The 27815-nt window shown below is 44.1% G+C and overlaps 1 protein-coding gene across 2 annotated transcripts in view; it reads right to left on the reverse strand.

Moving 5' to 3' along the window:
• Positions 1-27815, reverse strand: part of LOC138301015 (uncharacterized) — a 196945-nt gene that overhangs the window by 20915 nt on the left and 148215 nt on the right. For both annotated transcript variants that reach the window (XM_069241017.1, XM_069241019.1), the window contains 2 exons: positions 6644-6730; positions 5799-5946 (listed from right to left, as the gene is read on the reverse strand). In XM_069241017.1, coding sequence (XP_069097118.1) covers positions 5799-5946; positions 6644-6730 — 235 coding nt within the window. The remainder of the gene's footprint in view (positions 1-5798; positions 5947-6643; positions 6731-27815) is intronic.

Genomic DNA, 27815 nt, shown 5'->3' on the forward strand with positions numbered 1-27815 from the left:
AGGTGAATGGCAGTGACAATACTGGCCTATGCGGCACACTTGGGGCGCGGGCCAGGCTGCATCTGCCATGATGGCAGCTGTTTTTCAGGCTGTTCCAGACTACCAAAGCTGGGTGCTTAGATATTGTAGTAGCCTGGACCTGGAACACCCCCTGCAGACTGTGCCAAGTAGTTGATCAAAGGCCTAATCACAGCAGACAGTGGGGTGTCATTAATTGGATGCAGAGGAGCAGGTTGTCTGCTGGTGCTGAAGCTGGTCTGCTCATGCCCCTCGCTGTTATTTCCAGCTGCAGCGAGTGCTTGGCGGGTGTGGAGTGGCGGGACTCACTTTGCTTAGATATTAACTGTCACTGCAACCCTACTGTTATTTTCCTCCACCTGCCTAATCCCTGAACCTGACACAATATAGTGAAACGTGAATCCTGCAAGATGCAGCCCGAATCTGATCATCAGACTATACACCTGACTCCCACTCTGTGATTGTGTAGCACAGACCCAGCAAGAAGCAGATATTGGCATTGCTGATACACCACATACCCACCTCGCTCTTGCCTTTGCCTTCAGAACAAGTACAATCCATATTAACATGGGCAAACAAAAGCCTATGCAACCAGAATTAGCTTTTGAATACCAAAGTTCTGCTAGTCTTGTAGGTTAGGAGGTAACATCTAGGGGTGCTCATACTTCCTCTAGCCAATATGCACAGGCTGAACAGGATGTTTGCACATTACTCCTTGATAAGATATATAGGGCCTGATTTAGAACTTGGCGGACAGGTTACTCTGTTACAACGGTGACGGATGTCCCGCCGACCAATTCTAAATCCGATTATATCTGATGGGATTTAGATTTCGGTGCATGGGACATCCTTAACCGCTATGACAGAGTAACCTGTCCGCCAAATTCTAAATCAGGCCCATAGTTTGGTGATTACGGCCAGAAAACGGATATGTTTACTGCTAGTCTAGACCAGTGGTTCTCAACATGTGGTCGGGGGACACCTGGGGGTCCGCAAAGCCTCCTCAGGGGGTCCGCAACTGCTTAGGAAATTAAATAATATTAACAGATTTAGTCCACAGTTCTTAGTAATAACTCCGTGATGGGTCCCTGGATGCCAATAATGATTCCGTGGGGGTTCCAGGGTTACAGTTATGATAAAGTGGGGGTCCACAGAAGTCAAAAGGTTGAGAACCACTGGTCTAGACAGAATGAAAGTGCATGGGCAAACAAAAGCCTAATCAACCAATTTTGGCCTTTGAAAACCAAAGGTCCACTAGGCCTGCAGGGCAGGATGTTACATCTGAGTACGCTCATTCTTCGTCTAGCCAATATACACAGGCTGAACTGGAGGTCTGCACACTATTCCTTGGTAAGAAATTGTCTAGTGATGACAGACTCTAAAATTGATACACTTACAGATAGTCTAGATAGAATGAAAATGAGCCTTGATAATTATGACTGCATAGCTCACCAAGGGCAGCAGACTCTGAAGCAGAGGACATTGCTGGTAGCAGAGACAGTAAAATCTCTTGGATGGAGGGAACAATGACGGTATTCTAGAAGAAAAATGAAGACCTAGAAGCCTGGTCACACCAGACTAACCTGCGTATCCTGGGCATCTCGGAATCCACAACCATGAACACCATGGTAGATTATGGGAAGGACATGCTGAAAAGCATATGCCCAGGAAGGGCCTTCACTGCCATGTTCTCAGTGGAGTGTGCATGCCTCCTGGTATATACAGTTGTTTACAGATATACAAGGTACACTTGAGGAGTTTAAAGAGGTTACCACTAGGGAACTCAACCACTTGGGCAAGAAAGTATTAAATCCGGCTATACAGATAAGGTGGTAGGCTGAACAGAACATTTGTGCATGCTCCAAGGCACTCTTGGGCTAATTCAGACATTACCTGGATTATTCGAGCTAATGGTAAGTTCATACATTAGGTGGTCACTATTCTGCGAGAAAGTGGTGAATTCTACTCTCAGTTATATCTATCCAAAACGACTCCCACCAGCGCTGGTCTTAACTCCTTTATTGACACTATTGAACTAGCTTGCCATAACAATACTCGTCGACAGCATCTAGATGTGCCTTTCTCCACCGACAAAATAGCACAGGTTATTTGGAGCATGCCAAGTGGATGGGCCCTGGAGCAGATGGCGTGACAGACCAGTTGTACAAAGAATATACCCAGATACGAGCTCCCCATCTGCTGGCTTTGTATGAGGAGGCCAGATGGGCCCGTTCACTTCCTCATTCTCTTCGTTAAGCCCTGAACATTATGTTCCTTAAACCTGATAAACCACTCTAGTGATCGCCCCTATCAATGATCATCATTGACAATAAAATACTGGGTGACCTGCTTCCAAACAGATTCCTTACCTTGTTCCCTAGTCTGATCAGGCCTGATCGATCAGTGTTTATACCAGGATGGTCCACTTCCTACAAACTTTGCACTATTTTAAATCTGATCCACCAACTAGACTCTGAAATTAATATAGTAGGTGCACTCCTAGTTGCCCCTATGTTCTTAATATTTGAGTGAACTGACTTTAGAGGACACTGTATTAACAGGATCAGGCCATAGTATGCCCATAGCACAGTGTGCATTCAGCAACATGGCCTGCTTTCTGATCACATACAAATATCTAGGAAAACTAGGCAGAAGTGCCAGCTCTCCCATACCATGTATCTGATAATGATAGAGCCGACTTCTGCCAGGCAGAGACTGCACCACTCAACACGTGGCCGCAGCTTCTCTGCCAGCTGCTATACTGTGTTGCCTTATGCTGACAGTAAGTACCGTTTGAAATGGTGAGCTCATCTGCTGAATACCTGGGATCCAAATTAGTGGGGACATTGACACAATTTTTTGAGAAAATTATGGCATGGCTTTCTCTAGACAGAAGAATCAAATTGCCTGATTAATCCAGCTGCCTTTGCCTCCTGCAGGTAGACTGGCTATTGACAAGATGGTTGCTCTCCCGAAATTATCATTTAAAAAAAAAAAAATTAAACCATTCCTATTCTACTAACCAAAGCCATCTTTATATGGCTAGGCTCTTGTGTGATCAAGTTAATTTGGGTCAGCAAACTGCCTCGTAGGAAATGGGAGACTTTGACATTTACATTGACCAGGGCAGACTTTCAGCCTCAGACTTTCTATTACATTACATCCGCACAGATGATTGCTTCACACACTTCTTGTTTTATCCCATACACAACTTCTGCACACAGGATCACGTCACACATTTCTTGTTTTATTCCATACTCAATGTGATGGAAGTTGACAATGCTGATTCCTTTCTTCTCAACACACTCCTCAGATAATGTCTCTAGATCTATGACTAGATGAATACTGCCAGTTGTACTATATGGGCATGGGAGAGACTACAACGTACAGCTCATCTTGATCAGTTGTATGTTCCTGGAAAACCACTTGCAATAATCCTAGCTTATCCCTACGAGTGTACCTAAAGCTACCTGCTTTAACCTGGTAAATAACTTAAACATGTTTTATTGCAAAGCATTGTGGAAGTGTACCTTGCCAATAACTGCTGTCCAGACGGTGTGTGACTATATTCTATTACACATGCTTCGGCTTTGCGATACATGTGGACCACCTTTCCTTCTCTTCCCCACATCTTTACGAACTTGGCAAAGCTAATGCAACCCTCATTGCTTAGGCTTTGTGATACATGTGGACCATCCAACTATTCCTTGCCTTTGCTTCCCCACATCTTTAGGAACTTGGCAATGCAAATGGATCCCTTGTGTCTAAGGAAACTAGAATCCCTTTTACATACCATGATGTAGCAGGAGGCCCCTATATGCACCCATACTGCCTAAGAGACGTGGCTTGCTGTTCTCCACTCGCCATTAATTGACCATGAAAATTCATTTGTTTCCAGATTAGTGTACTCTTCCCTAATTATAGGCTATGATTAATACATATAACATTTTTACACAGAATATGTCAGACTCTGGCAACACTACAGTGACTAGGCTTCAGAGACAATTCAAACTGTGCTGAATATACAGCCCCAAATGCTAAATTCCATCATCTGGCATGATCGTGCCTGACAAATGCTTATTTCAGGGATAAGGTGAGGGTAGCAATGTCTGAAATGATTGGATGTCTTTTAGCCCCCTGCTATCCCTCTTCTGGGCCTTTTTCACAATGTTAAGGACATTTAATCTTTTATCTGGAAGTATTCAACCATTGCACTACTGTTGGCAAAAGGCAGAGTGGTGTTACAATGAGGTTGTGGCTCTCCTCCCACACAGGTTGAGAGATGGAGCATACTGCCGAGAGCAACTGAATCCCTACTGGGAAATAATGCTGGTCCAATCTAGGGATATCTGGGACCCTTCTGGGCATATCTTCTGTCACATTCACTGGTGAACTCTGTGAATACCTTTGGCACTAAGATGTACTAGATAAAACAAAGTACATGGTAGACCTACAACTCCGCTTGAACTCCTTTCAGCTGATGTCATTCTGCAAGAAGTATATGTGATATTTGTTACATATGATGATTATTTGGAGGTTGAATGTTTGATTTATTGGAGATTTTTGGGCTACTTGACTGTTAATTATGTATTTTGCTGGTGTTGTTGAACCAATTTTTATGGCTCTTTGTGTGGAAAGTGGGTTTTCTTTTCTGTTAATTTTGAAATCTTCAAAGATTAAATTATGAAAATCTAAACATTAAGGAGCCAGATACTACAGGGTCGTGATTGTGTGGTTAACAGGCCACTATGTTGCTAGTGCCTCGCCATCCATGACCGTACATTAACCTGAATGCCGACATCACATTGTAACACAGCAGATATCCTTTGAGGGAAAATGCTCAAAGCAATCCGGTCCACCATTTCAAGGCAGCATGTTGGGATGGCCAGCTCATTTCGTCTTTCAAAGACGATGTCTCTACAATGGAAACATGGTTGTTGTAGAAACTTTTTTAAATGAATGTCCCGCGTTGTCTTGGAGTTTTTCTACAGCATGACACTACACAGTCGTTTTTCCTTACCTGGATGTGGTCCTGATTTTGCCTTGACTTGGACCCACAGTATACCAAGATGGGATGCTCTGCACAGATTATCAGGTTACTCAATTTTTGCACTCCTCAAAAAAGAGAAGCTCTTGCCCCATCTCATTTGTCTAACTTAACTGCTGTGCCAAAGTCTGAAAAGAGCATGCTGTCTTTTACTGCTCCTTCTCTATGCCGTAACTATGCTCGCTAGGCCTTCAAGTTTGCCCTCCACAGCCTTTCCCAATGCATGAACCTTATTTTATCATCAGCGTCCTCTTGACACAGGGTCTTGTTTGTGGTCTCTGGGAGTGAGCTTTGAAATTACATAAGAACATTAATTTATATGAAATTGTCTCATTCTCCTCAACTTATTTTAAGATCTTTTTAAAACATTATCAACAGAAGCTTTCTGAAGAAGTAGAAGTTTGTTGGAGAATGCCATTGGCCAAGGGTGAAAATCAAAGAATCGAAGACCAGCACAGATCGTTAGGCTGAAACAGAAAGAGCTAGCAAGTAGGTGGATATGCTACAGAATTAAATGTAATTTCTTTAATGCAGCTATGTTCATGTGCTGAGGAGTCCCAGTATGATAACAGGGAATAATTGAAAGCACAGACACACATGAAATAGCTAATACTTTTGAACCTCTGGCAATGAAGATATACCCATTCTTACAAGTTGAGATCTCAGCCCAGTAAAAAGGCAACAAGAGAACATGTTGATGTGTTACAAAATGAATACAAAAGAAAATACTCACTCCTCTCTCGCAAGCCCTGGCCAAAGCTCCGGTAGACATGATATAGTGACCAAAAAAGCACAGACTTAATGGTGACGGAGATGCAAGAGCCAGTAACGGCAGCTGCTTCCAGTATGTGAGTTTTATCATGACCCCAGTTGCTTATCACCTACGAGAAACAAAACACAAAAATTGGTCAGTCTAAAACAAATCTAAATCTGTGGTTATCTTGACATACAAGTGGTAGTACCCAGGCCATGGCAACTGTTGATCTATTAAATTAAAACTGCATTTCCCAGTGTAAGACTTCTCTTGCACTTTAAAATGTGAGGTTTGGTTACGGTACCCTACATGGATGTAGATTTCATTTAAAAATCAGAACTACACTAACTCTTTCAGCAACAATACCATCCCTCAACTCCCCCAAACACTCCTGCCTTGGCAATGGAGGTGAAAACAGAAATGTTCTTGGACAAACTGTAAACCTGTAATGTGAAAGAAGCACTCGGTTTTAGAATGAGTCCCATAAAGGAAAAGAGCTCAAAGACACATCGTGAAATAATCTGTTTTCACATATATCTATTTCACAGTTGACCACAGTGTGCAGATTACATTTTTACTGTTTTACATTTAAGGTAATACCTGGGATTGTCAGACAGAGCTCAATTTAATTTCCGATGTTTGAGAAAGAGCATGTTTTTTTTACTGTGTACAAGTCAGACTACAAACTTAGCTGTGCCCAGACACAGTGTATATGCCTCTCAAGACCCATGAGTAATCCTCCATGATATTGCGTAAGGTACCTGCTGGAAAAAACAGTGACTTGCTTGTATCTGAGAAAACTGCAATACGACTAATTCACTCACAGTGTATAGAAGATAGACAAGATAGGCAACTTCAGGCAAATTCTGCAGCACAAATATCCAAACTAGGGGCTTCATCTCCTTCAGGATCTGTAAAAAGAAAGCACAGGCATTTGTATTGTGTCCTTAAACTCAGATAATCAAACCTCGTAGAGAAACTTCAAATAAAAAGATGGAAGCTAAATGTAAATTAGATTCTTTCTGGGATACAAGCATAAATCCTTATGAAAATTCTCTAAAGTGTTATCTGCCCTTAAAAGTCAATTAGATGTTTTACTACTACAATACTCAAACATTGACTCGTAAGATGGCTGCAAAATCCAAAGTGCTGCTCAGGTAACCCATATTTTAACTCCTTTCTTTTCAATTTTGTGCACTTCGCACAACTTATCATATGATGTTTGGCTTTTTCCCAATGTCTGATGTGGCAACCGTGTTCACTCTATCACAAACGAGACTGCTTCTTATTTGCCAGGAACATACAAATTACAATGCCTTCCTCATTCTTCTAAACCTAACATATTATCTTTCTTGGAATGCACAAATAATATGCTTTAAAAAATTAGAAGCCCTTTAATGCTTACATTTTATTAAAAATTGTAGTTCTCTTATACTCAAGCTCAGAAACATATTTTTTTTAATTTCACAACTTGACCAGCACTCTGCTTCAGAAAAATAGATATTTACTTTGGCTTTCTGCCACTCTGTTGACAACAAAAGGAAAAATCAACATGCTGTTGACTACATAAATTAATCGACTGGATAGATCAATGAGGTTGAGTGGCAAACACTTCCCCTATCAGAGTCTATCATCTCATGAAATTTCTGATTACACCTATCCTACCTTGACCTAAAACAACGAGATCTTGTTCTAGAAAGGGACCTTATATAAGGTATTTTGGAGGCTGAAGAGTTTTAATTGTTGCAAATGAGGTAATGCCAATGGTTTCATGCCATCAAGACCGAGGAAGAATCACATGAGGGTGTTGTTGTGGAACATCTGACAAAGACCCTTTCATTTTTTCTGAAATGTACCGGTTCTGTATCCAGCTCTTCTGATTGAGATTTATCAAGCCTTGATGATGGGAGTGTGTGTGGAGGAATAGTTTGCCCTCATTTTATTTCAGCCGTAAGCTGAGAGGGATCTTGATAGCAAACAAAGTCTCAATGTCAAACCGTTCACGAGCTAGGCTCTCAAAGTCAAATATCTCAACAACTAACTCCTTAACATTAAAATCCCTAACACTATGACTCAATGTCTGAAGGGGTAGGAGGCAGTGGAAACACACTAGCCCTTTTCCTTTGGTAATTTCTCCGGGTAGAAGGCCCCTTTTTTCCTCAAATGCAAAGCATACGCCTCAGGTGAGCTGCCTTCCTATGCTTAAATTTCCTATGTGATATCTCCTGACAGAGATCACAATTCTCAGCTATAAGTCATTCCGAAAGACGAGCCACCCAAATGATTTGTTCTTTCTTGTCAAAAAGAGGGACAAATAATAAAGAATATGTAACTAAGTATTGTCCTTAACAAAAATAGAAAATAAATACCATATCTCCAGAAAAAAAATTACTCTGTTGGCTTATGTGCCAAAACTAATACACACAGCCAAGGAAACACACTGTAGGGAAAAAAGATAAGCCTAAAAAGCAGAGAGTTGTGATCAAGGGTCCATGCTCCAGTGAGTGGAAAAAATAAATTGCGCTCCGACATGCATACTTCAAGCTTAATGCTTCTTTATTCTTTAGAGTAATTATGTCAATATCCTAATATATGAAATGTAAAGCTAGCAGGTAACATTCTGTGCTTCGTGGTTTTTGGAGAAATGTAAATTGGGTTCTCAATAACATGATTTATAGTGTGTGGTTTTAATTTTAATTGGCTATGAATATAAAATCTAGCAATTGATGCCTCATAGAGACCTTTTTATGAACCCATTTAAAAAAATGAAATGTTATATATTAGATAAAGTCTATGATGGCAATACCACCATGCCTTTAAAGCTGTTAGGAATGTGGGTACAGAAAATGGATTCCAAAAATGGAAAGTTCACAAAGGGCACTAGTAATATCGATAGTGCCCTTCATGTGCAGAGAGTTTTGTGCCATACTTCGGGTACATTTAAAAGGCTTAATCTGTAAAATCGCTAAGATTTACCCGGCTCTTTCGAAAATAAATAGTGCGGAAATGATGTTGGGCGGACCACCATAGATTGGATGACATGCCAAATGAGGCTAAGAAACACAGAGGTGGGTGTGGTGGTTTTGCAGGTAGATCCGTTAGCGTCAGTTTCTAAATCAGGCTTCAGATGTTTTCTGTATGTTGCTGTTTGTGGAGACAATGATCTCATTGCTCATGGTAGACGTGCTGCCACAAATTACTTCTTCTGTCAAGTTGCTGGGACCGTCGATAAAGATAGATTTTGAAAAATGATTTACTGAGTGGAAGAATTCACTAGACATGCCTTCATGTATTATTGTATAACAACTTGTTATCCTTGGATATGTTCTGTATGACAAATATATGAACCTCCTTCATAGGTTTTGACATAATAGATACCGGAACAGTAAAACAGTCATAGTGACCATTAAGACATTGCAGGCCACAAAATTAATGATCTCTGTACTTTTAATGATAGGTGTTGCTATTACCCAACTGAAGACTGGTCAGTTTATCACCATGTGAAAAATTAAAGCGCTGAGGCAGACCTGTGAGACTGAAACCTGTAGCCTACACGTAACAGAAACAGCTGTGATGTGTATTATGATATACAAGAAGTATCTATGTAAATGACATGGACGCAGAAGAAGGCCAATCTAAAAAAAATGTAATATGCGACAAAAGAAACAAGCATTTACAATGCAATAGGTCTCGCATTTGCCTGAGTTAGAGCTATTGGCGATGTAAATTGATAACTGGACTTTTCTTGACACATAAATTGGTCAATCCTGCCTCATAATTTAGTCCTTTTCTGCCACATAATTCCAGTGGCCCTGCATATAACTAAAGCACATCCATTTACCTTCATTCCTCGAGCTGCAGCACAAGAAGAATATGTTGCCATTTAGAATCCTAATTTAATTCTGCCATGCTAATTACAATAGAATATCACTTTCGCCACCTCACCATCAGAATTGCTGGCTGGCTAACACACTTCAAAAAAGAAAAAAAAAAGACACAAGACAGCCACGGAAAAGTTGGCCGGGATTATGGTCATAATTGCAATAAGGAGAGATTAATAAAACATATACAATAATCATGTAAATCCACTAAAAAAAACAACTATCAGAAATAAACGTTTGCCATTAGACTGTAATGCTCAAAAAAGCCCCTAGGGGGAATCACAACAAGAATATCAACTACTAACGAACATAATTATCTGTGCTTAGTGATGTCTTTTCTGACAGTGCTCCCAACATTGAATGTAAGGGTACTATCAATTGTGTTTAATAAATCTGTGCACTATAATTAATGTGTCAATAGCAAACAAAGAATTCCATGAAAACTAAACAAAATAAAACCAGAATGATTTGTTGTCACAACCTCTAAAATGGGCCTGTCAAAGAAAGATAAACCTAAAAGTGAGGCTGGTGGGCAGCCCCTTTAAGGGAAGGGGTCACGAGTACCATTTTCTTTTTCTGAAATTAAAGATAGGACTAAGATGCGGTGTAACAGGAGATTAAATGTTCATAACGAAATTACTAGAACGATAAAATAGACGAGACAAGGAGATAGTGCAGATATTATTTCAGCAATACTTGAGCTACCTAGTGCATTTTAATATGATTCTTTATCATCATCATTTAACTTTATTTCGGTAAGTAAGAAAACATACCATAAAAGTACAATGCAAACATCAAAATGATTCTTTATCATTTACCCTCATACAACAGTACCCTAAAGACATGAGTGCTGCATGAAACCTCTTACAAATAGAGCAGATGACATACATACAGCACCAACGAAAATTGTGGTGTTTCATCAGCCAGTCAGTCTTAATATACTTTCCCAGTGATTGTCTGGTGTTCATTTTTCCCAAATTGCTGAACACTTATACTGTGGTGCTTTATCTGGTCCAAGTCAGCTAGTACGCGTTGGACCAAACCCGCTTTATTCTACTGATACCACAATTATTCTTGTTTCTCCCTCACCCCACACATTTACAGAAGTGCAAGACAATTCCAGTAACAACGTGTGTGCTGTGAGAGGTCAGTACAGACCCAGAACTCCTCGCTGTCATGGCTAGTGAGAGGGAAACAATAGGGAGAAGGGGCCTTGCACAACACAGGACGCGCTTCTTCTAATCTGACGTCACAGTGCACGGTGGGGTTTCATAACAGGTTAACTCAGCACTTAAAGCTGGTAGTGAGCCTGTGAGGGCCGAGTGGAACATCTCTATCCTAAAGGCTAAAAATAACCCATATTCTAACTTCAGATGAAGCAATGCAATCGGTGCCTTGCTTGCGCTTGCACGATTATTGCTTCAATAGTGCCTTCTGTATTGTGCCCTTTCTAAGGATGACAGCGGGCTCTCGGCTGCTAGGACAGCGCAGCTCTCTTCTGAGGGAAGAGAAAGGAGAAGGAAACAAGTTAAGGCACCTGGATCCCTGCAAGCCTGCTACGTACCAGGAGCACAAAGCAGAAGGCAGAGGAAAGCACCCGATCCTGCAGCGCAGCGCATGGCACAGCCAAGCAGTTGAAGAGAATGAAAATAAACTTAAATGCACAGGCAGAACACCACAAGATGTGCTACAAAATAAGAGGGGTAAGGAGCATATTACTGGTCCAGTGTACAGTCTCCTAGTAAATATAAACACTACATAAAGGTACACAGTTCCAAGAACATGGTGTTCCAACTAGGAGCAGTAAGCAGGGCGCAGGTCAGTCTAGGCACTTCTATAAATAGAAGCAAGGGCCCTCACACACTCAGTAGTGAGGCTAGGCTTTCTGTTTTTGGTCCTGACGAAACGCCACTTGATCTGTAGAGACTTCTATAGACATAAACATGTTGACCTACACAGGAATAGAAGAAATCCTCTTTTCAAGTGAGTGCAAGAGCATTATCTCTGGTGGCACTACAACCTTTGCTTTTTAACCTTGACATAGACTCCACAGGTATCAAATAAACACATAGGGTTGGGAGTCCTGTATTCAGTTTTAATGTTCACCTTCAGTCCTTCACTTTTTTCACTCACGGGGCCAGTACATCCCTGCACTCAACCAGATGGCATTGATCAAAAGATCTCTAGCAAAGAGACCCCTTGTGGGGCCCGTCGGACATTGTAGTGCCGGTCCGTCAAGAAGCAGGCCCAAGGATGAATCATGACACCCAATTGGGTGCTTCTATTCAAAGAAGTGCCTAGACTGACCTGTGTCCTACTTAGAGGTCCTAGTTGGAACACCACAAGAAGTGAACAGTGCACCAGCAGAAAGGTACACGTGCACACACAGAAAAGCGCAGGTAATGCCCAATCTGAGAGACAAAAGCGAAATTTAAATGACTCTGATTCGGTAACAGTGTGAACAATGTGACGTAACTGGTAGTCACACAAAGAGCTCCAGTATCTCCGATCAAGTTAGCGCTGTATGAAACTTCAAAACGCCATGGTCTCCATGGAGTGCGAAGGGGAGAGACAAAAGAAAGAGGACTATGTACACAAAGTATATGGGCAATCGTGCAATAATCCATGTAACAAGGTCCGTCTGAAAGGCGTAACAAAACAGCCCCTAGGCGGGACAAACGTAAAGCATTTACCAACCACATCAAGGGATTTTTGAAAGTCAGGCCCAGTAACGAATTAAAGTGACGGGCGTGGACAAAGCCCATATAATAGATCACAACAGGCCAAAAAGCAGTGCTTGTGTGTTACTACACTTAACCTAAAAACAGAAGTGTCCCCGTAAAAGACATCATCATAAATGAAGGCCTACCGCCAAATGTTTTAATGTTGAAAAGGAAATAACAGAAGTATCCCTGCCCAAATGAGGTCTGTCTCGAAATATTTAATATGAAAAATTGGAAATAGCAGAAGTGTCCCTGTAAAGGATATGGCTCCAGAAAAAAAGGCTGCAGCCTAATATTTGAATATGCAGAATAGGACATTACAAAAGTATCCCGGTAAAAAGCGTAGCCCCAAAAGAAGGCCTACCTCCAAATATTTTAATATGTGAAATAGGCAAAAACAGAAACATCCCTTTAAAAGACATGGCTCCATATTAAGGCCAACCTTCAAATATTCTAATATGCCGAAATACGTTTTTCACTTAAGTAAACTTTTCCAAGTCAGATAAGTCCGAGCATGCTGGCACATGATGAGTCTGTCTGGGATTTGTTCTTAAACAGGTGTGCACACTTATCCTCATACCCGAGCATCCATTTGCTAGTATTGCGTAGCAGACGCAGTGTTCCAGACCAGTAGCATTTCTTTGTATTGCTCTAACAATTCAAAGAGTGTTTTTTCTTAAGAGTTATTCTTGGCTGTGAACACCAGAGCACACCCTGGATTCAATGTAGCACTGTTACCTTTAACAAACAACCTGACAAACCCCACATTGTTTATTAAAGGGATTGGTGAGATACAAAGACAAAGTAGAAACAGATGATACAATGCAAACACACCAAACCTGCTTCCGTACTTTGAGTGCATGCATGACTTAGTTGATCGCTGTACAATACGGCATCCTAATACTTGCCATGATCATTACTATTAATTGTCATCTACCCAAAAGTCCTTTTATTGCACATAGCATCAAGAGTCTTTGCGATGATGCAACATATCCAGAAACCTTCCTTCTAATTTGAGATAAGGAATCATAACCAACAGAGTTGTTCCAATTTACCTCTGGACATATTAAACCTGACCATGACCTGGTGCCAATGGCAGTGGGCCACTGCCATTTAAAACTTGCCCTTTATGAGTACTAGTGGTGTACAGCAGATCTGTGCAACAGATAATTGTCCGGTCCAGGATACAGTGGGAGAAGTGGTATGCTACAGCATAGCCCAGTGGGCCACAAGTGAGAGAACCTTGAATGAGAAATAATGCACAGTAGCCAGACAGTGCAAGGTCAAGGCATCAGCGCACCTCAAGCAATACGTTTAGTATCCCCAATTTCCATGCACAATAGTAACACCACTATAAATTAGCATCAGTCAGTCTATCAAAGACCGAAGGCTCCATGGAGCTGATGTCAGCCAGATATATAGTGACACTTCCCACCAACATGGAAAGATATGACTTAGTTGATCCCGCCACTCCCCTTCTTTTCCCGCTTAAGAGCGTGAGAACCATTCCCTAATCCCCTTATCCGGCCATTACACCACCTTATAACCCTGTACTGCTAAGTGCATACAGCTTTAAGCATGAACCATAGTGAACTAATAGGCAAGGCAGTTGTCCTTTAACCCTCATCGTAGCCCTGATTATCCAAGCTCAGCATATTGTATTGAACAAGTACAATAGGTTCTGTACAAATGGCTTTCTGGACACACAACTCAAAAGGGGAGCCGGCAAACCCTTACCCACGCATAAAAGAAGCGAGCTCCGCGCAGAGCTTGACTGTTGTTGCAGCTGAAGACTTAAGTGGAATCGGGTCCAGTGTTCCTGCACTCAGGAAAACCAGATGTGGGAACAATGGGCCTATCATGACCAGGCAGAAGGGCTATCCACAAGTGAATTCCGTTCCATGAGACTCAATCGGTGCCAGTAAATGCACACAACAATTAGATCAAGTACCGAGGGCTCAGTGCAAAGAGAGATCACATGTATGGTGTCCACACTAAAACGCGAGATTATACAGCATAACAGCAGGAACGCGGAGGAGGCTAGCTTTACACTATTCTGAACCAAAAAGGAGAGCAAAAAATTATTACAGGCCTGTTTTGAGGAAGCCTTGACCTGGAAAAAGCTTCCTGGTAAAGGGAAGCCTGTTGATTCCTTCCGAATCCCCCATACGCCATGACCTCTCTTGTCCCTTTGATGAAGCGACTAAAGAAACTGTCCCTTCAATCGTTTTGATGCATTTAAAGGTAAAACATCATATGTTACATGTTTTTTTTTTTTTTATCACTTGGTCCTTTATCGATGTTCTTACAATTTAAATGTGGGGCAGGACCTGAATACACCATGGCCAATATAGCGAGATTAGGGCACAACTTGCTGTACACAAGCAGTCAGCGAATAAGCAGCCATTTTGGAAGAGTGGACTTCGTGCTCAGACATGACATGGCCTACTTAAATCTAACGTGACATTCAGGTGACCTGTTTCTATGCAAGCCGCTACTGTCACATCAGCATTGAAAATAAGGGCTACTTCAGGGAGGAGGAATAAAAAAGTGTTGAGAAATAACATTTTGGGTTACAATCGGTGTGCGTAAAAAAAGTTCTTTCAAGTTTGTTTTCGTGATAGGCCTTAAATAATGGTAAAAAAGGCGATACCCTCAGAAAATATATTTTCGGTGTAGTTCTGCAAATTAAATTATTTCATGAAAACCCTTCAACCAACTGAACAGCTTATCTGTTTCACAGCTACTAGAATTCTTTGCTGAGGTCATTAGCTCCGACAAGAAGACATTTTACAGGTCTGACCCTTTAAAAAGAAAAGTACTGGCCTATGACCAAGTGGTTTCGAGGGTGTTTATAACACCAGATCAACAAATTACAGTCTGCAACCAGGTATAGTCATTGTGGTCTGACAGCTCACACAGAGGTAGTAGAACGTAGCTAAGGATGGCTTCAAGGGATCAGTTTCAAGTCCAGACCTGACAGCTTCTACTCTGCTGCTTCTGTTGAAATTGTGAGTCACTGCAGAGCACGTAGACTGTAGATTCTGAGACCTCATCTGTCAGAGGGGCCAACTGGTGAGTATTTGTCTCTGTGGGCAGGTAGTAGCAACCAGCACTTATTTTTGGAAACCAAGACTTATTTTCCATCTTCAAATTGTGACACAAAGCAATAGAGAAGGGCAGGAAAGGGAGAAAGGGGGAGGAGAAATGTAGAAAACCAAAGACAAAGAAAGTGTCAGAAAGCAGGGATGAAATAGACCCGCAAGAGTGAGATAAGGAGACAAGAAATGTAGGATGGTGGAAGATAGGGGCATGATGTGGATTTAGAATTAGGTAGCCTTGTTATTTGGAATTCCCAACATTCAGTGGCACCACCAACTCATGACATACCTGGAGCAGAACTAGCTACTGGACACCTCCTCATTTGGCTTCGCAGCACCAAACCTGCCCTGACTGCAGCCACCGACAACATCCAAACCCTTTGCGACAGAGGAGAAACAGCAGCTTTGATCCTCCCTGACCTCTTTGCAGCATTCAACACCATATCCCACCACATGCTAACCTAAAGACTCCACTACGTAGGCATCCAAGGGGATGCAATCAGATGGATCACCTACTTCCTTACTGGAAGACCCCAGAGGATCCACTCCCACCTTCCACTCCGAATCCAAGGTGATCACCTGGGGGTGTACCCCAGGGCATATCCCTCAGCCCCACGGTCTTCAACACATATATGACTCTGCTGGCCAACATCGTCTGATCCCAAGTTCTGTACATAATTTCTTACGCAGATGAAACCCAACTCATTCTCTCAATCACTGACGACCCCTCAACCACCAGAACCAGCTTCCACAGATGCATGACAAGTGTCACTGACTGGATGAAGAACAACTGCCTGCAGCTGAACACAGACAAGGCGGAAGTACTGATCTTTGGCAACAGCAACAACACATGGAACAACTCCTGGTGGCCATCAGACCTAGGACCTGCACCCACTCCTTATGACCATGCCAGAAACCTCTGAATCATCATTGACAAGAAGCTCACCATTAAATCACAGATCAACGCCGCCTGCTTCTTCACTTTGTGTATGTTACGTAAGATCTTCAAGTGGCTACCCCCACACATGAGATGCACCGTGACACACGACCTCATCAGCAGCCGACTGGGCTACCACAATGCCCTCTATTTAGGAATTACTGTACACCTTATACAGAGACGTCAAACCATACAGAACGTCAGAGTCAGGTTCATCCTCGGCCTTCCCCGACAAACCCACATCACAACGCACCTCAGGCAACTCCACTGGCTCCTCCTATAGAAGAGATGCCAATTCAAGCTGCTGACCCACGCATACAAGGCTCTACAAAACCAAGGACCTGTTTACATTAACCACTGCCTGAACTTCCACCAACCATCGAGAAGACTGTGCTCTGCCTCCCTTTCACTTGCCCATACTCCCCGCATCTACCAAAGCAGAATACTACTTCTCCCACATCGCAGCAAAAAACTGGAACAGCCTCCCCATGTACCTCCGGACTATCACCTCACTTTCAGAATTCCGAATGGCTTTGAATGGTCAGATAAGCCTCCAGTACCTGTGCGTGCATGGATACCCTATCGGACGATTGGTTGCGCTTTATAAAGCCTGACTGATTGACCAGCGGTGGGCTGCTAAGAAAAACTTTGAGCCACTACGTTTAATCTTTTTTTTTTTTTTTACTGAATAAACAATAGTTCTAGTGCTGTCTTTTGAAGTAGATGCAGATAATTCTCTTCTCTATTTGAAACCTGCAACAATACCATTTCTGTAAGATATATACATAACTGGCTCTCTTTTTCAGTATTCAAATTGCATGCACTTCAGTGTCTTTCACCCAATTCTGTATCTGACCCGGACATACTGATACATCTATCCATGAGGAATTCCCATCACTCCACCACTTCCCCAAATATTTAACCATTTCAATTGCTACAGATGCAGGACTGACTAGTGAATTACAAGTGATTTAACACTTTATCTGATTGGAGCTGCTATGTGAACCTGTCCTCCAAACCCTCTGCCAAAAAAAAGGATTCATCGTGGCTGAAATGCAACAGTCTGACACAGACTACTCCTGTTCTTTCAATAAACACCAGAACACAAACACCAAGTCAGGAGATCAGTGAATCCATGTTTCAACCTGTCTCCATTTTCATGTCCTCAGCTGCAGGTATTGCGCAAGACAAGGGAGTCCAGGGGAATCTTTTGGTTGATTGAGAGATTCTCTACTGCTGTCTTATCAGAACGCTGGCTTCCCAGGGACTCAGCACCCTGGTGAGGTCTTCTCAGGCTATGGACCATCACAAAGAATTTCACCTTGTTTATGTTTGCAGGCAGGGGCGTTGACTACAAGAAGGCGAACAGATCCCTACCCTCTCAGAAACACCAGAGGTTGAGGGGAAGAGCCCCCCTGCGAACAGCTAGCCAGGGGAAAAAAGGTACAGGCATGCAATACAGTGAATGGCACCAGTGCGATGTCTGGTTCCCCTCGAGTCAGAGTCCACTGGTTCATCTATGAGGAGTCTCCCAGAAATAGAAGTGGAGGAAGAGGGGCATGTGAGCACATAGTGACTGCAAGCTAGGCAGCTTGGTTAATAATCAATAATTCTGGGAGACACATTACAGAATTCTCCACAACAGTTTATAAAGGCCAGGAAAAGGTAAGTTATAACTAAAGATTCAAAGACTATATTTGTTTGTCGGAGTGCGTGTCTGCGAGAGACAGAGAGAGAGAGAGAGACAGTGTGTGTGTGACTGAGTGGGTGTATGTGTGTGACTTTTGCTGTTCCAGACATATATGCTGTACTTCTTGATTAATGCTATCCAAAACATTAAGTTGCACACCCTTTTGACAGAATACTGAGCCTTGAATACTGGTGGCATTTCTTGGCTTATCAGGGACATCCAGAGCTTTTTGGTTGCCACTCCTCAAAATTGCTGAGCCTGTATATTGGTGGTACTTCTTGCCCTACAGCAGACAGTGGAGCGGTGTGCTGGGGGACAGGGCCACGTGGTGAAGATTGCGACGGCCCTCGCAGACAACTCGGAGGTCTGGACGTACCCGGGGCTAATACCGGAACCTGCTGAGTGCTGGTAGTGGCACCCCCTGGGCAGAGGGGAGATGTCTGAAAGGGGCGGAGGTCCTCCCCTCATCGACCGTAGAGGCGCGCAGGCCAGCTGCTGAGGCCCGGCGGCCTGATCTTGGATGATAGGCCGTGAGGTGGAAGTGCGGCCTGCGCTCGGCCGATGCAGCAGAAGGTGACGCCTGCCCCGAACGTCAGCAATAAGAGAAGTGACACCTCGTTGGTGGGGGGTGATAGTGGAGGGCAACCTCCCAACCCCCCGCCTCCCTGGTAAACCCTTGCGCTGAAAACCGTGGATGTGCTGCAGTGCTGTGAGGTGCCCGCCGAGAGGGCGATTAGGTACCCGATCAAGTTCCTTTAAGTGGATGACAGGCCGGAGAGGAGAGGACGAAGGCGAGGAAGTAGGTCTGGGTGGGGTTGCGGTTGAAAAGGGGAGGGGTGAACTGGAGAGCCTCCACTCCCCCCAACCCCCTCTGGTAGTACCCCACATGGATGGGCCAGCCCGGACAAGTGGATGTTTAAACATAACTGTTGGAGAAGTCGCGCTCTTCGCATGCCCGCCTGAATCTTCTCCGGGCTGACCTACGTAAGGTGGCCAAGAGGTCAACAGAGACAGGAAATCAGGTGAAGGAACTGCTCGACAAGATGGCATGAAGCTACGGTGACAACTCTTGAAGCCCGCTCAAAGGCACTAGGGGCCTGCATTGAGGACTCCGAGGGTAGATCCTGCAGAAACAATCACATATTCATGGGATTCCCTGAGAGGTCGGAGTGGCAAAGGCCAGAGGCCTTTCTGGAAGACTGGATAACATTGGCCCTCCCAATGCCAAATCTCTAGAAATTTTTTGCAACTGAACGGGCCCACAGGTCCTTGGCTCTGGTGCATCCGCCAGGGGGCACCCCGGGCACTGTTACAGCACGATTGCTCAATCATAAGGACAGAGATGAGATTCTGTGTGTGTTTCGTACGCAAGACAACCTGCAGTATGAGAGCTGTGCTGTCTGGATCTTCCCAGACTATACCAGAGCAGTACAGATGCAGAGACAATCCTACAGTGGGGTGAACCAAAAACTGAAAGCCATGGGACTGAAATATATCCTTCTGTACCCTGCTAAACTAAAGGTACCTAATGAATGCCACACACCCTTCTTTTCGACACCAGAGGATGCCTGGAACTGGTTGGAGGTCCATGAGGGTGACCGCATCCCAGCGTGGAGCACCCGCCGCTCACGTGCCTCTGTCCAGCACTTCAATCCCATAGGAACCTAGACTCACAGGCACAGCCAGAGACGGAGGAAATCAGTCCCCCCTGCAGAGGGGATAGTGGTGTGCCTGGATGGCTACTCTGATCTGGAATTGCGGAGGCTGAGGAAGGAGGAAGCGAGGGCCCTGTTTGAGTCCATCACCCGCGATGGGTCGCTTGATGAGACGGCGGACTAGCAGGACAGTCCCTTGCGGTCGCAGGTGGAGGCGGAGGAGAGGAGTGACGACAAAACTGATAGCAGCGAAATGACTACATGAAGGACAACCACGCAGGGGTTTGCTCCTGGATGGGAAGGCACACTGAATTATGTAGCAGATTATTACTGATTACAATATTGACCCCATGGCCGCATACTGTTGCAACGGACCTTTGTGATGGTTAACGGTTTGGTTCCTTTCTTGATGGCACTGGGGAATAGAGGCATGACTGCCGGCATAGGCTGTGGCAGAGGCGGTTCCGGGGGGCGTCATTAGAGAGGGGGCTGCCAGAGGGAAACAAAATGGGGACCTTGCTCACCCTCTCTGTGAATTTGTTTTCTTACACTTACTGTTCACGCTCTGTTGTTTTCTATTTGCTACAGCTATTGTTATTCAGTCTAACTCTTCCCTATGTCCTTCGCTCTTCCCTAGGGTGTGGGATATGCAGTGGGGACTCTAGGCGTGCAATGGGTTCGAAGGGAGGAGGGATGGTATGCACTAGTGTTGCACCACCTCTTTCTCTTGTAGTTACACAATACAGGGAGCTTACTCCTTGTGGACCATGCTATAACTGGAGAAGTTTTAGTTTTCCTGTTTATTAGAGTTGGGCTCTACTGAAGGTTGGGCAAGCACCAGTTATGTTTCAAAATGTTTACCCTAGGGGGTGGGGCGTGGGTTTGTTATGCTGCTCTTGTTGAAAAAATATTTGCTCAGGAGGAACAAAATGATGCCACATGGATGGAAGTGGGGAGGCAGGCACAGGAGTCCCATGGATGGAGGAACGCATAGTATCACTTGAATTATGGCTAATACAGTTTGAATGCTCGCTTGGAATGTGAGAAGCCTGAATACTTTTATAAAAAGACATCAAACTCACACATACCTTAATAGAGCACATGCTAATATAGTGTTTCTTCAAGAAACACATCTGCTAGAGACTGAGACTTAAAAACTCCAAAAAAGATGGTGGGGACAACTTTACTCCTCTACCTTTTCCTCATATGCCCGGGGAGTGTCTATCTGGGTGGCTCTGGGTACCCCTTTTCAACTGCGGGGACACATGCTTGATATCGCCAGGAGATATGTCCTGCTGTATGGTTTGCTGGATGGTGTGGAAGTATGCCTGATAAATGTTTATGCTACCACTACAGATAATGGGAAATTTTACCCAGCACTTGCAACTGAATTAATACCATACATGTGGTTACCTACAACATGGGCGGGAGATTTCAATTGCATCTTAGATGGTCAGTGAGACAGACACCCACCACGAATGGGCATGAAACCCCGTATGACGGCACCCCATACTTCAGGAATACTCATGCTACTCTCCCATTCATGGAGCGCATGGCCGCTTAGATCGTTTCATACTTATTAATGAGGGAATCATAATTGTGATGACTGCAAACTATCAGGTGCACTTTCTATCTGGTCATGCCCCACTCTCGTTGGAATGCACACTACGGAGCTGTAGACCACGTACCCCATTATGGGAGCTACACCCAGGGGTGCTAGAAGACACTGACTATGATTTAGACATCAGGGAGGCTCTTGGTGGATACTATTCTAGAAACTGGAACACAGCAGGCTCGAGGGGCGCAGAGTGGGGGCATTTAAGGTGGTGGCACGAGGAGTCGGCCTCAGTAAAACATATGGTATCCGAAAGAAACTTGAAGAGGAGCTGAGAACAGCAGAGAGGCGACTCGCAGCAATGCAGGGTGTGCTTAGGGGTACTGAGAGTAGGAACGAAGCACTTGCAGGCCTCCGTAGAAAGGTGGCAGACATTTGGGATAGACTGGATTGCTACGTCCGGAAAGACTACAGACAGAAATTGCATAGAGAGGGATATAGGTTCGGTGGTAGGCTAGCCTGGCTACTTAAAAGGGAGTAACCGCCACCCCTTGTACTTGGCCTAAATGGCCCTAGCGAAGCCTAGGTACTAAGACAAAGGGCTACAGTGAAACTGTTACGTGACCATCTGGCTCAGGTATAAACACCTTCCCGGGAGGTGTCGACACAGCTGAAATGATGAGATTCTTAGCTCAGCAGCAGCTCCCATGCCTAACAGGGGAAAAGAAGGCAGTGCTGGGCGCGGATCCCCCGCTGGAAGAACTACGGGAATCCATCAAGGATATGGCCCCTGGCAAACATCTGGGGACGGACAGTCTCCCTGTAGTGGTATGACCCCCACCTACTCCCTTCCCTGCTCAAGACAATATTGGAGGCAAAAGAAGCGGGCATGCTGCCTCCACATGAGGGAAAATATTATAATCATTATCAATGCTTAATGTGGTGTTGGCTAAGGTGCTGACCCTCCGATTGAACAAGATCATCATGAGATTAGTCCCTACCAATCAATGCGGTTTTATCCCAGGGCAGGGCACACACATGAATTTGAGACGTCGGTCACATGTTTTACACGCAACACGACCCACAGCCCTGAGGGGTACCCTTGTGGCATTAGATACTGAAAAGGCATTTGACACCCTCTCCTGGTCTTATTTGTGGGAGGTCCTCTGGCAGATGGGACTCGGCGAGGGTTTTGTGGCTTGTGCAGCTGCTATATCACAAGCCAATGGCACGGGTGTGAGTGGGAATGGAGGTTTTGGAGATCCTCCATATCGAACGTGGCACACAACAGGGGTGCCCACTCTCTCCACTCCTATTTGTCCTGGCCATTGGTGACATACCTTAGCGACAGAGTGAGGGATATGAGTGGCGGACCAGACTCACATTGTAACTATGTATGCTGACGATACTTTAGTATATATGAGGGGCCCTGAACAATCAGTCCCACAACTGTTACCGGTAATGGAGGTCTGGGCTCATGGTTAACCTCCGCAAAGCAATATTGTTCCCACTGGCTGCATTGGCTAGGACCACTGCTGAGAACCTTCCAGAAGTGGGCCTCCCATGGCAGTAACAGAGCTTTCTCTAACTCGGTCTGCAGATAGCCACACACCACTAATGCAATACGACTTAAATACGGGTAGAGTGGTGGCAGGCTTACATGAATCAATCCGGTTCTGGACAGGGCTGCCATAGTCGGTTATGGTGCAGAGAAGCTCTGAATAAGATGGTCCTGCTACTGCGCTGTCTTTACATTATGCAAAATTTGTTTTGCACTCTGCCTGCATCGGTATTTAGGCAACAAGATGAAATATTGGTGAAATTGGTCTGGGAGGGCAAATGGAGCAGAGTTTGTCTTGAAATCCCAGAACTAGATATGGAAAAGGGCGGCCTCAGACTCCCTGATCTTCAGTTGTATTACTTCACGGGCAGACTGCAATATGCTGCACGTAGTGTGATGACAATCCCAACTGGGAGAAAGTCTTGCTATCTGAGTCCACTTAAGCACAACAGCTACCTCCACTCTTGATGAGTGGGAACAGCTGGGCTGAGCAGTTACCGTTGACAGCTAAACAGGAGACTTAAGTTTGGGAGAGGGTCCTTCACATTGCCCTTCGGCATGTCCCATATGCTAGACTCCTTCCACTCTGCTGGTTACTAACCTTTCGCCGCCTCCGGAAGGACATGGATTTTACCCTGTGGATGTTGGGCGGCTGCCATAATGCAGGTGACCTGCACCTTAATGGTGCCTTCATGTTGCCAGCAGAGGCTGAACTCCATTATCAAGTATGTTATAAACGGCAATTTCTACAGTACTGCAGTATGACCCACACTGTGTGAGAGATATGGAGCTCGTATACAGATGAGCCGAGACAATCCTCGGTACTGCAATTGCTTCTAGACCCCATTTCATCCAGGGGAATCCCCTCCCACCTCAATAAGGCCCAGAACAGCGATAGACAAACTAGTCTCACTCGATACCGTGCGGCCTGATATGACATATTAGTGACCACCCTCACAGATGGAAAATGGGACAGAACCCTTTTGCAGGTTCGAGAAGTGGCCAGTAATGCCCGTGTTAAGCTTGTGCAATTCTACTTTATACATAGGCCTTACCTTACCCTTCAGCGCTTACATAAAGCATACCCATCGTGCCTGGCCTGCTGTGCCAGATCAGCAAAACTCCAGCTGGGTTTGGACATGTGACATGGAAGTGTGCACCAGTCAGACAATTTTGGGAAGAAGTATGACTGGAAATTGGTGTGGCAACGGTATACAGGGTGGACTCATCAATTCGCCACTGCATCTTGAACCTACTACTACTTTTACCCAAAAAGGGGAAAAAACGAGATACAGGTTTGCGCAGCTGGGACTGGTGCTCACAAGGCAACACACAGCTATACATTGGGCCAGCTCTAAGAGGCTGGCATTAGATAGATGGAAGGCGGACTTGCTTGGAGTTGGTTGCAGCTGAGGAAAATACACTGCGTCGGGTGCACAACGGTGCTAATGTGAGAGTGATTTGGAGGAGTGGAAGGATATGCTGGAAAGGCTGGCAAGCAATGCATCAGATTGCACCCACTCCCTCTCCTGCTGTTGATGCAGTGAGCGCCCATAGGGCAACACCTCCCTTTTGATGTGCGACACATATGTCTAAATATAATGACAATCTCGGTGTCTGCATTGGGCATTCCACATGACTAGGCACTACACAGGAACCCCTTTGCTAGCTGATGTTCCAGTTTGATTGGACTCGAGATTTATGGCTGGTGTGTGCTGAAAGAATGGGAAGAGAATGTATGATGGGGCCCTGGCGGGATCTCACTCCCCTCCTCCTTCAGTACTTCATATGTTCTAGATAATCTAATGTGCACCATAATTTGAGATGCCTTCCATGCATAACTGTATTGTGTTTTTTCCTGTATGCTAAAATCTCAATAAAATATACTAAAAACAAATAAATACACGTGAACACTTGATGAAAATGATGAACTGATATTTGGGCACCAAACAGGTATGTACAGGTATGGGGTTTTTTAAGGCAAAAATGTGTTTTTGGGTTGAAAGTTATAAGATTTTGTTTGAGAAAATCACATTTACTTATTTAAAATAAAAAGCAAGCATTTGCCAGCTAGAAGCACACTTTTTCATAAACGTATGAACTATTGTTGTTAGTCAAAACTATTACATTTCCAAATAATTATTTAAAACACATATTTAAGTAATAATCAATACAGCGTCCTGAAAACCTAGCTTGTAAGATTACTGTAATCTGTCACTTGTCAAAGCCAATAAGGCCTCCATTAATTGAGCAATAGCACTGCTGCATAACCCTGTAAATTCGGTCTACCTGTGCTGTATTGCTTGAAATTGTGAGATTTGTATTTTTAATCCCCCCTCTGCTTCATTTAAGAGTACTCTAATTTTCTACAGATGACTGACAATATATTTGGAGAAGGAAGATGGAAAATTAAATGAAGCAAAACGTAGGTATAGATAAGTGATATTAAGAGTATGCAGAATTTAATTTTCTTAACTGCCTGCATCACGTAAAGATTTTTAGGCATTTTTTAAGAGACATTGTGCTCACAGATGAACATTTTGTCAAGTCAGCAGGTTAGGCTTAATAGGCATGCTATAAAAGTACTGGAATATGTCATGTGTGTTCTTTCAGAGTCTTTTTAGCAAAGGTATGTAAAATGTGTGCTGACAGATTCCTTATTTGACAACAGTTTTTCTATAATTTGTTCAGGAGAGAACTCCAGCTGAACCTTACATGAGACAGTGCCACGCACACGCTTCACTATCTGCATTTTAGGACTGATGTCACGCCAACCACTTTCAAAGATTGCTTAACATTTCTGAACTTGCCCTTCACTCCTTTCTTACAGTGCATTTGCCCCTTCAGAGTGTTAGCCTTTCTGACTTTGCCACTTCACCCCTTTCTTATAGTGAACTTCTCCAACCATTCCACTCTGTGCATTGCCTCCTTGAACATCCCTCTGTCTTGCCGCCCTTCTTTCCATGTGCAATCATTTCTGCTCTTATACTACCTGTCAGTCCTATAATGCCAGACAAAGAGATCAAGACCACACCTTAAGCTAAAACCCCCCCACCCCCTGGAGTCCATTCGGGCCCATTCGTGTATCTAAGGTCGATTTTAATTAGATTCAAAGGTGTGCTTTCATCCCTATATAGTAGTGATTGTCTGCATGTTTTCAGGGAGGATGGAAGTTAACCCCTGCACAAGAACAGGTACCATTACAGTGTTAAAGCACATATTTAGGGACTTTATTACATGTTTTGGAATCTAGAGTCACCACTCAAGCATAGAAGAAAACGCGTCATTTCATCCATAATGCTAAACGATTGCTAAACCCTAGGGATAGCTCAGTGTGTCTATTGCGCTTATCACCAAGAGTCAAAGTGGAGCAAAAGAATTGCACCAACAAAATAGGATAACCAAGATTTGTCCTGAGGCCCAATCGTGGTGCCCTGATGCTCAGCCTTTAGGCTTTGGGGTCCATTAGAGCTATACTGACACAGTAATCCAAGCTGATACCCTTCAATAGTGACGGGATGCCCCATGAAGTTGCCCTAAAACCTTCCCATCTCTGCTGCTAAGTTAAACTTACAACCGAATGATGCAGTTTTACAATACAATATTGCAGAAAGCTTATATGCTGACTGTACAGTTTCCATTCTCAAGTTTAAGCTGTGTTACTTGAGTGCTCAACCAAAGCCTTCCATTCCCTCCAGATGAGGGAGTGGTTCTTCATATGCGTTCATAAGAGGAAAATCTTGCTGTCATGGCCCCAGTCAGATCCTACTCATCACCAACACAGCTATTAAAGTGTTCTGGTCTGGCAGTGTTTATCCACTCGTCCCATGCATGCTGCCCCTCTCCGTGACAACTGCCCACTGCTGCCCGCTTTAGGACCTGCATCAAGCCGCATGCCAGGGCCCTCTACTGAATCTATTCTTGTTGCTCCCTTGCCACCTGCCAGTAGATCTGATCTCCAGTGCCCACCTTTTTTGTCTGCTGCTCCACACCAGAGAAATGCCGGTCCCATCACCCCCTCATCATTACCACCTCTGCCTCAGTTGACTAGCTGTCTCCAGGATACTGGCTGGATCCCTTTATGGGTCTGGCCTGCTATTGTAGCTACTGTTCTCAGCCTCCTTCTATTAGTGGGAAATGCTGTGGAATTTGGAGTTATCAAAAAAGTAAGTGTACTGACATTACAGACCAGAAATCACTCATCTTGCCACGTCAGAACATGAGGTGGTATGTGAGCGCCGCAAAGCAGAGAATCGGTGTCCTCGTGAGCCAGAGTGAGTGTAACATTGTTGAAAGGGTTTATGTGCTGTGATCCACCCATTAACGAGTATCGTCTCCCCACTGGTACGGTGTTTCATAAACCTCGACATCAAGAGGGGGATGCTGATTTAATCTGTGAAACAAAAGCCTCTCCCTGGACACCTGAAAAGTGGGCTGGGGTCTATTACTCCGTTTACTATTATCCCATTCTGGTCCCAACCATGGAGTAAGACAGGCCATCCAAGAGACTAGGTACAATGCTGAAATACTGGAAGAAGTAGCAAATGCCACAGCCATATCCCTAGGTTTATAGCCAGAAGACTATGCTTCTCCTACATAGAATGGCTTTAGATTACCCTCTGGCAGCCAAAGTGGGTGTCTGTGCAAAAGTAGGTTCTGAGGGCTATACTCAGCTCCCTAACACCTCTCTCAGAATACACAAAGAGAGGGACAATAAGACTAGAGGGACGAAATTACACAAGAAACAAAATGGCTTTGAGTTCAACATGAGAGGCGTCTGGTGTTGACTGTCTGGCATATTCGAGAACTGGGGATTTTAGAACATTAAAACTGTGATTGCAGTAATGCTGATCATAGAAACTCTATATGTGTTGATTGAATTATTCACCTACG

The sequence above is a fragment of the Pleurodeles waltl genome, chromosome 6 (genome assembly GCF_031143425.1).
Source record: "Pleurodeles waltl isolate 20211129_DDA chromosome 6, aPleWal1.hap1.20221129, whole genome shotgun sequence".
Lineage (NCBI taxonomy): Eukaryota > Metazoa > Chordata > Amphibia > Caudata > Salamandridae > Pleurodeles > Pleurodeles waltl.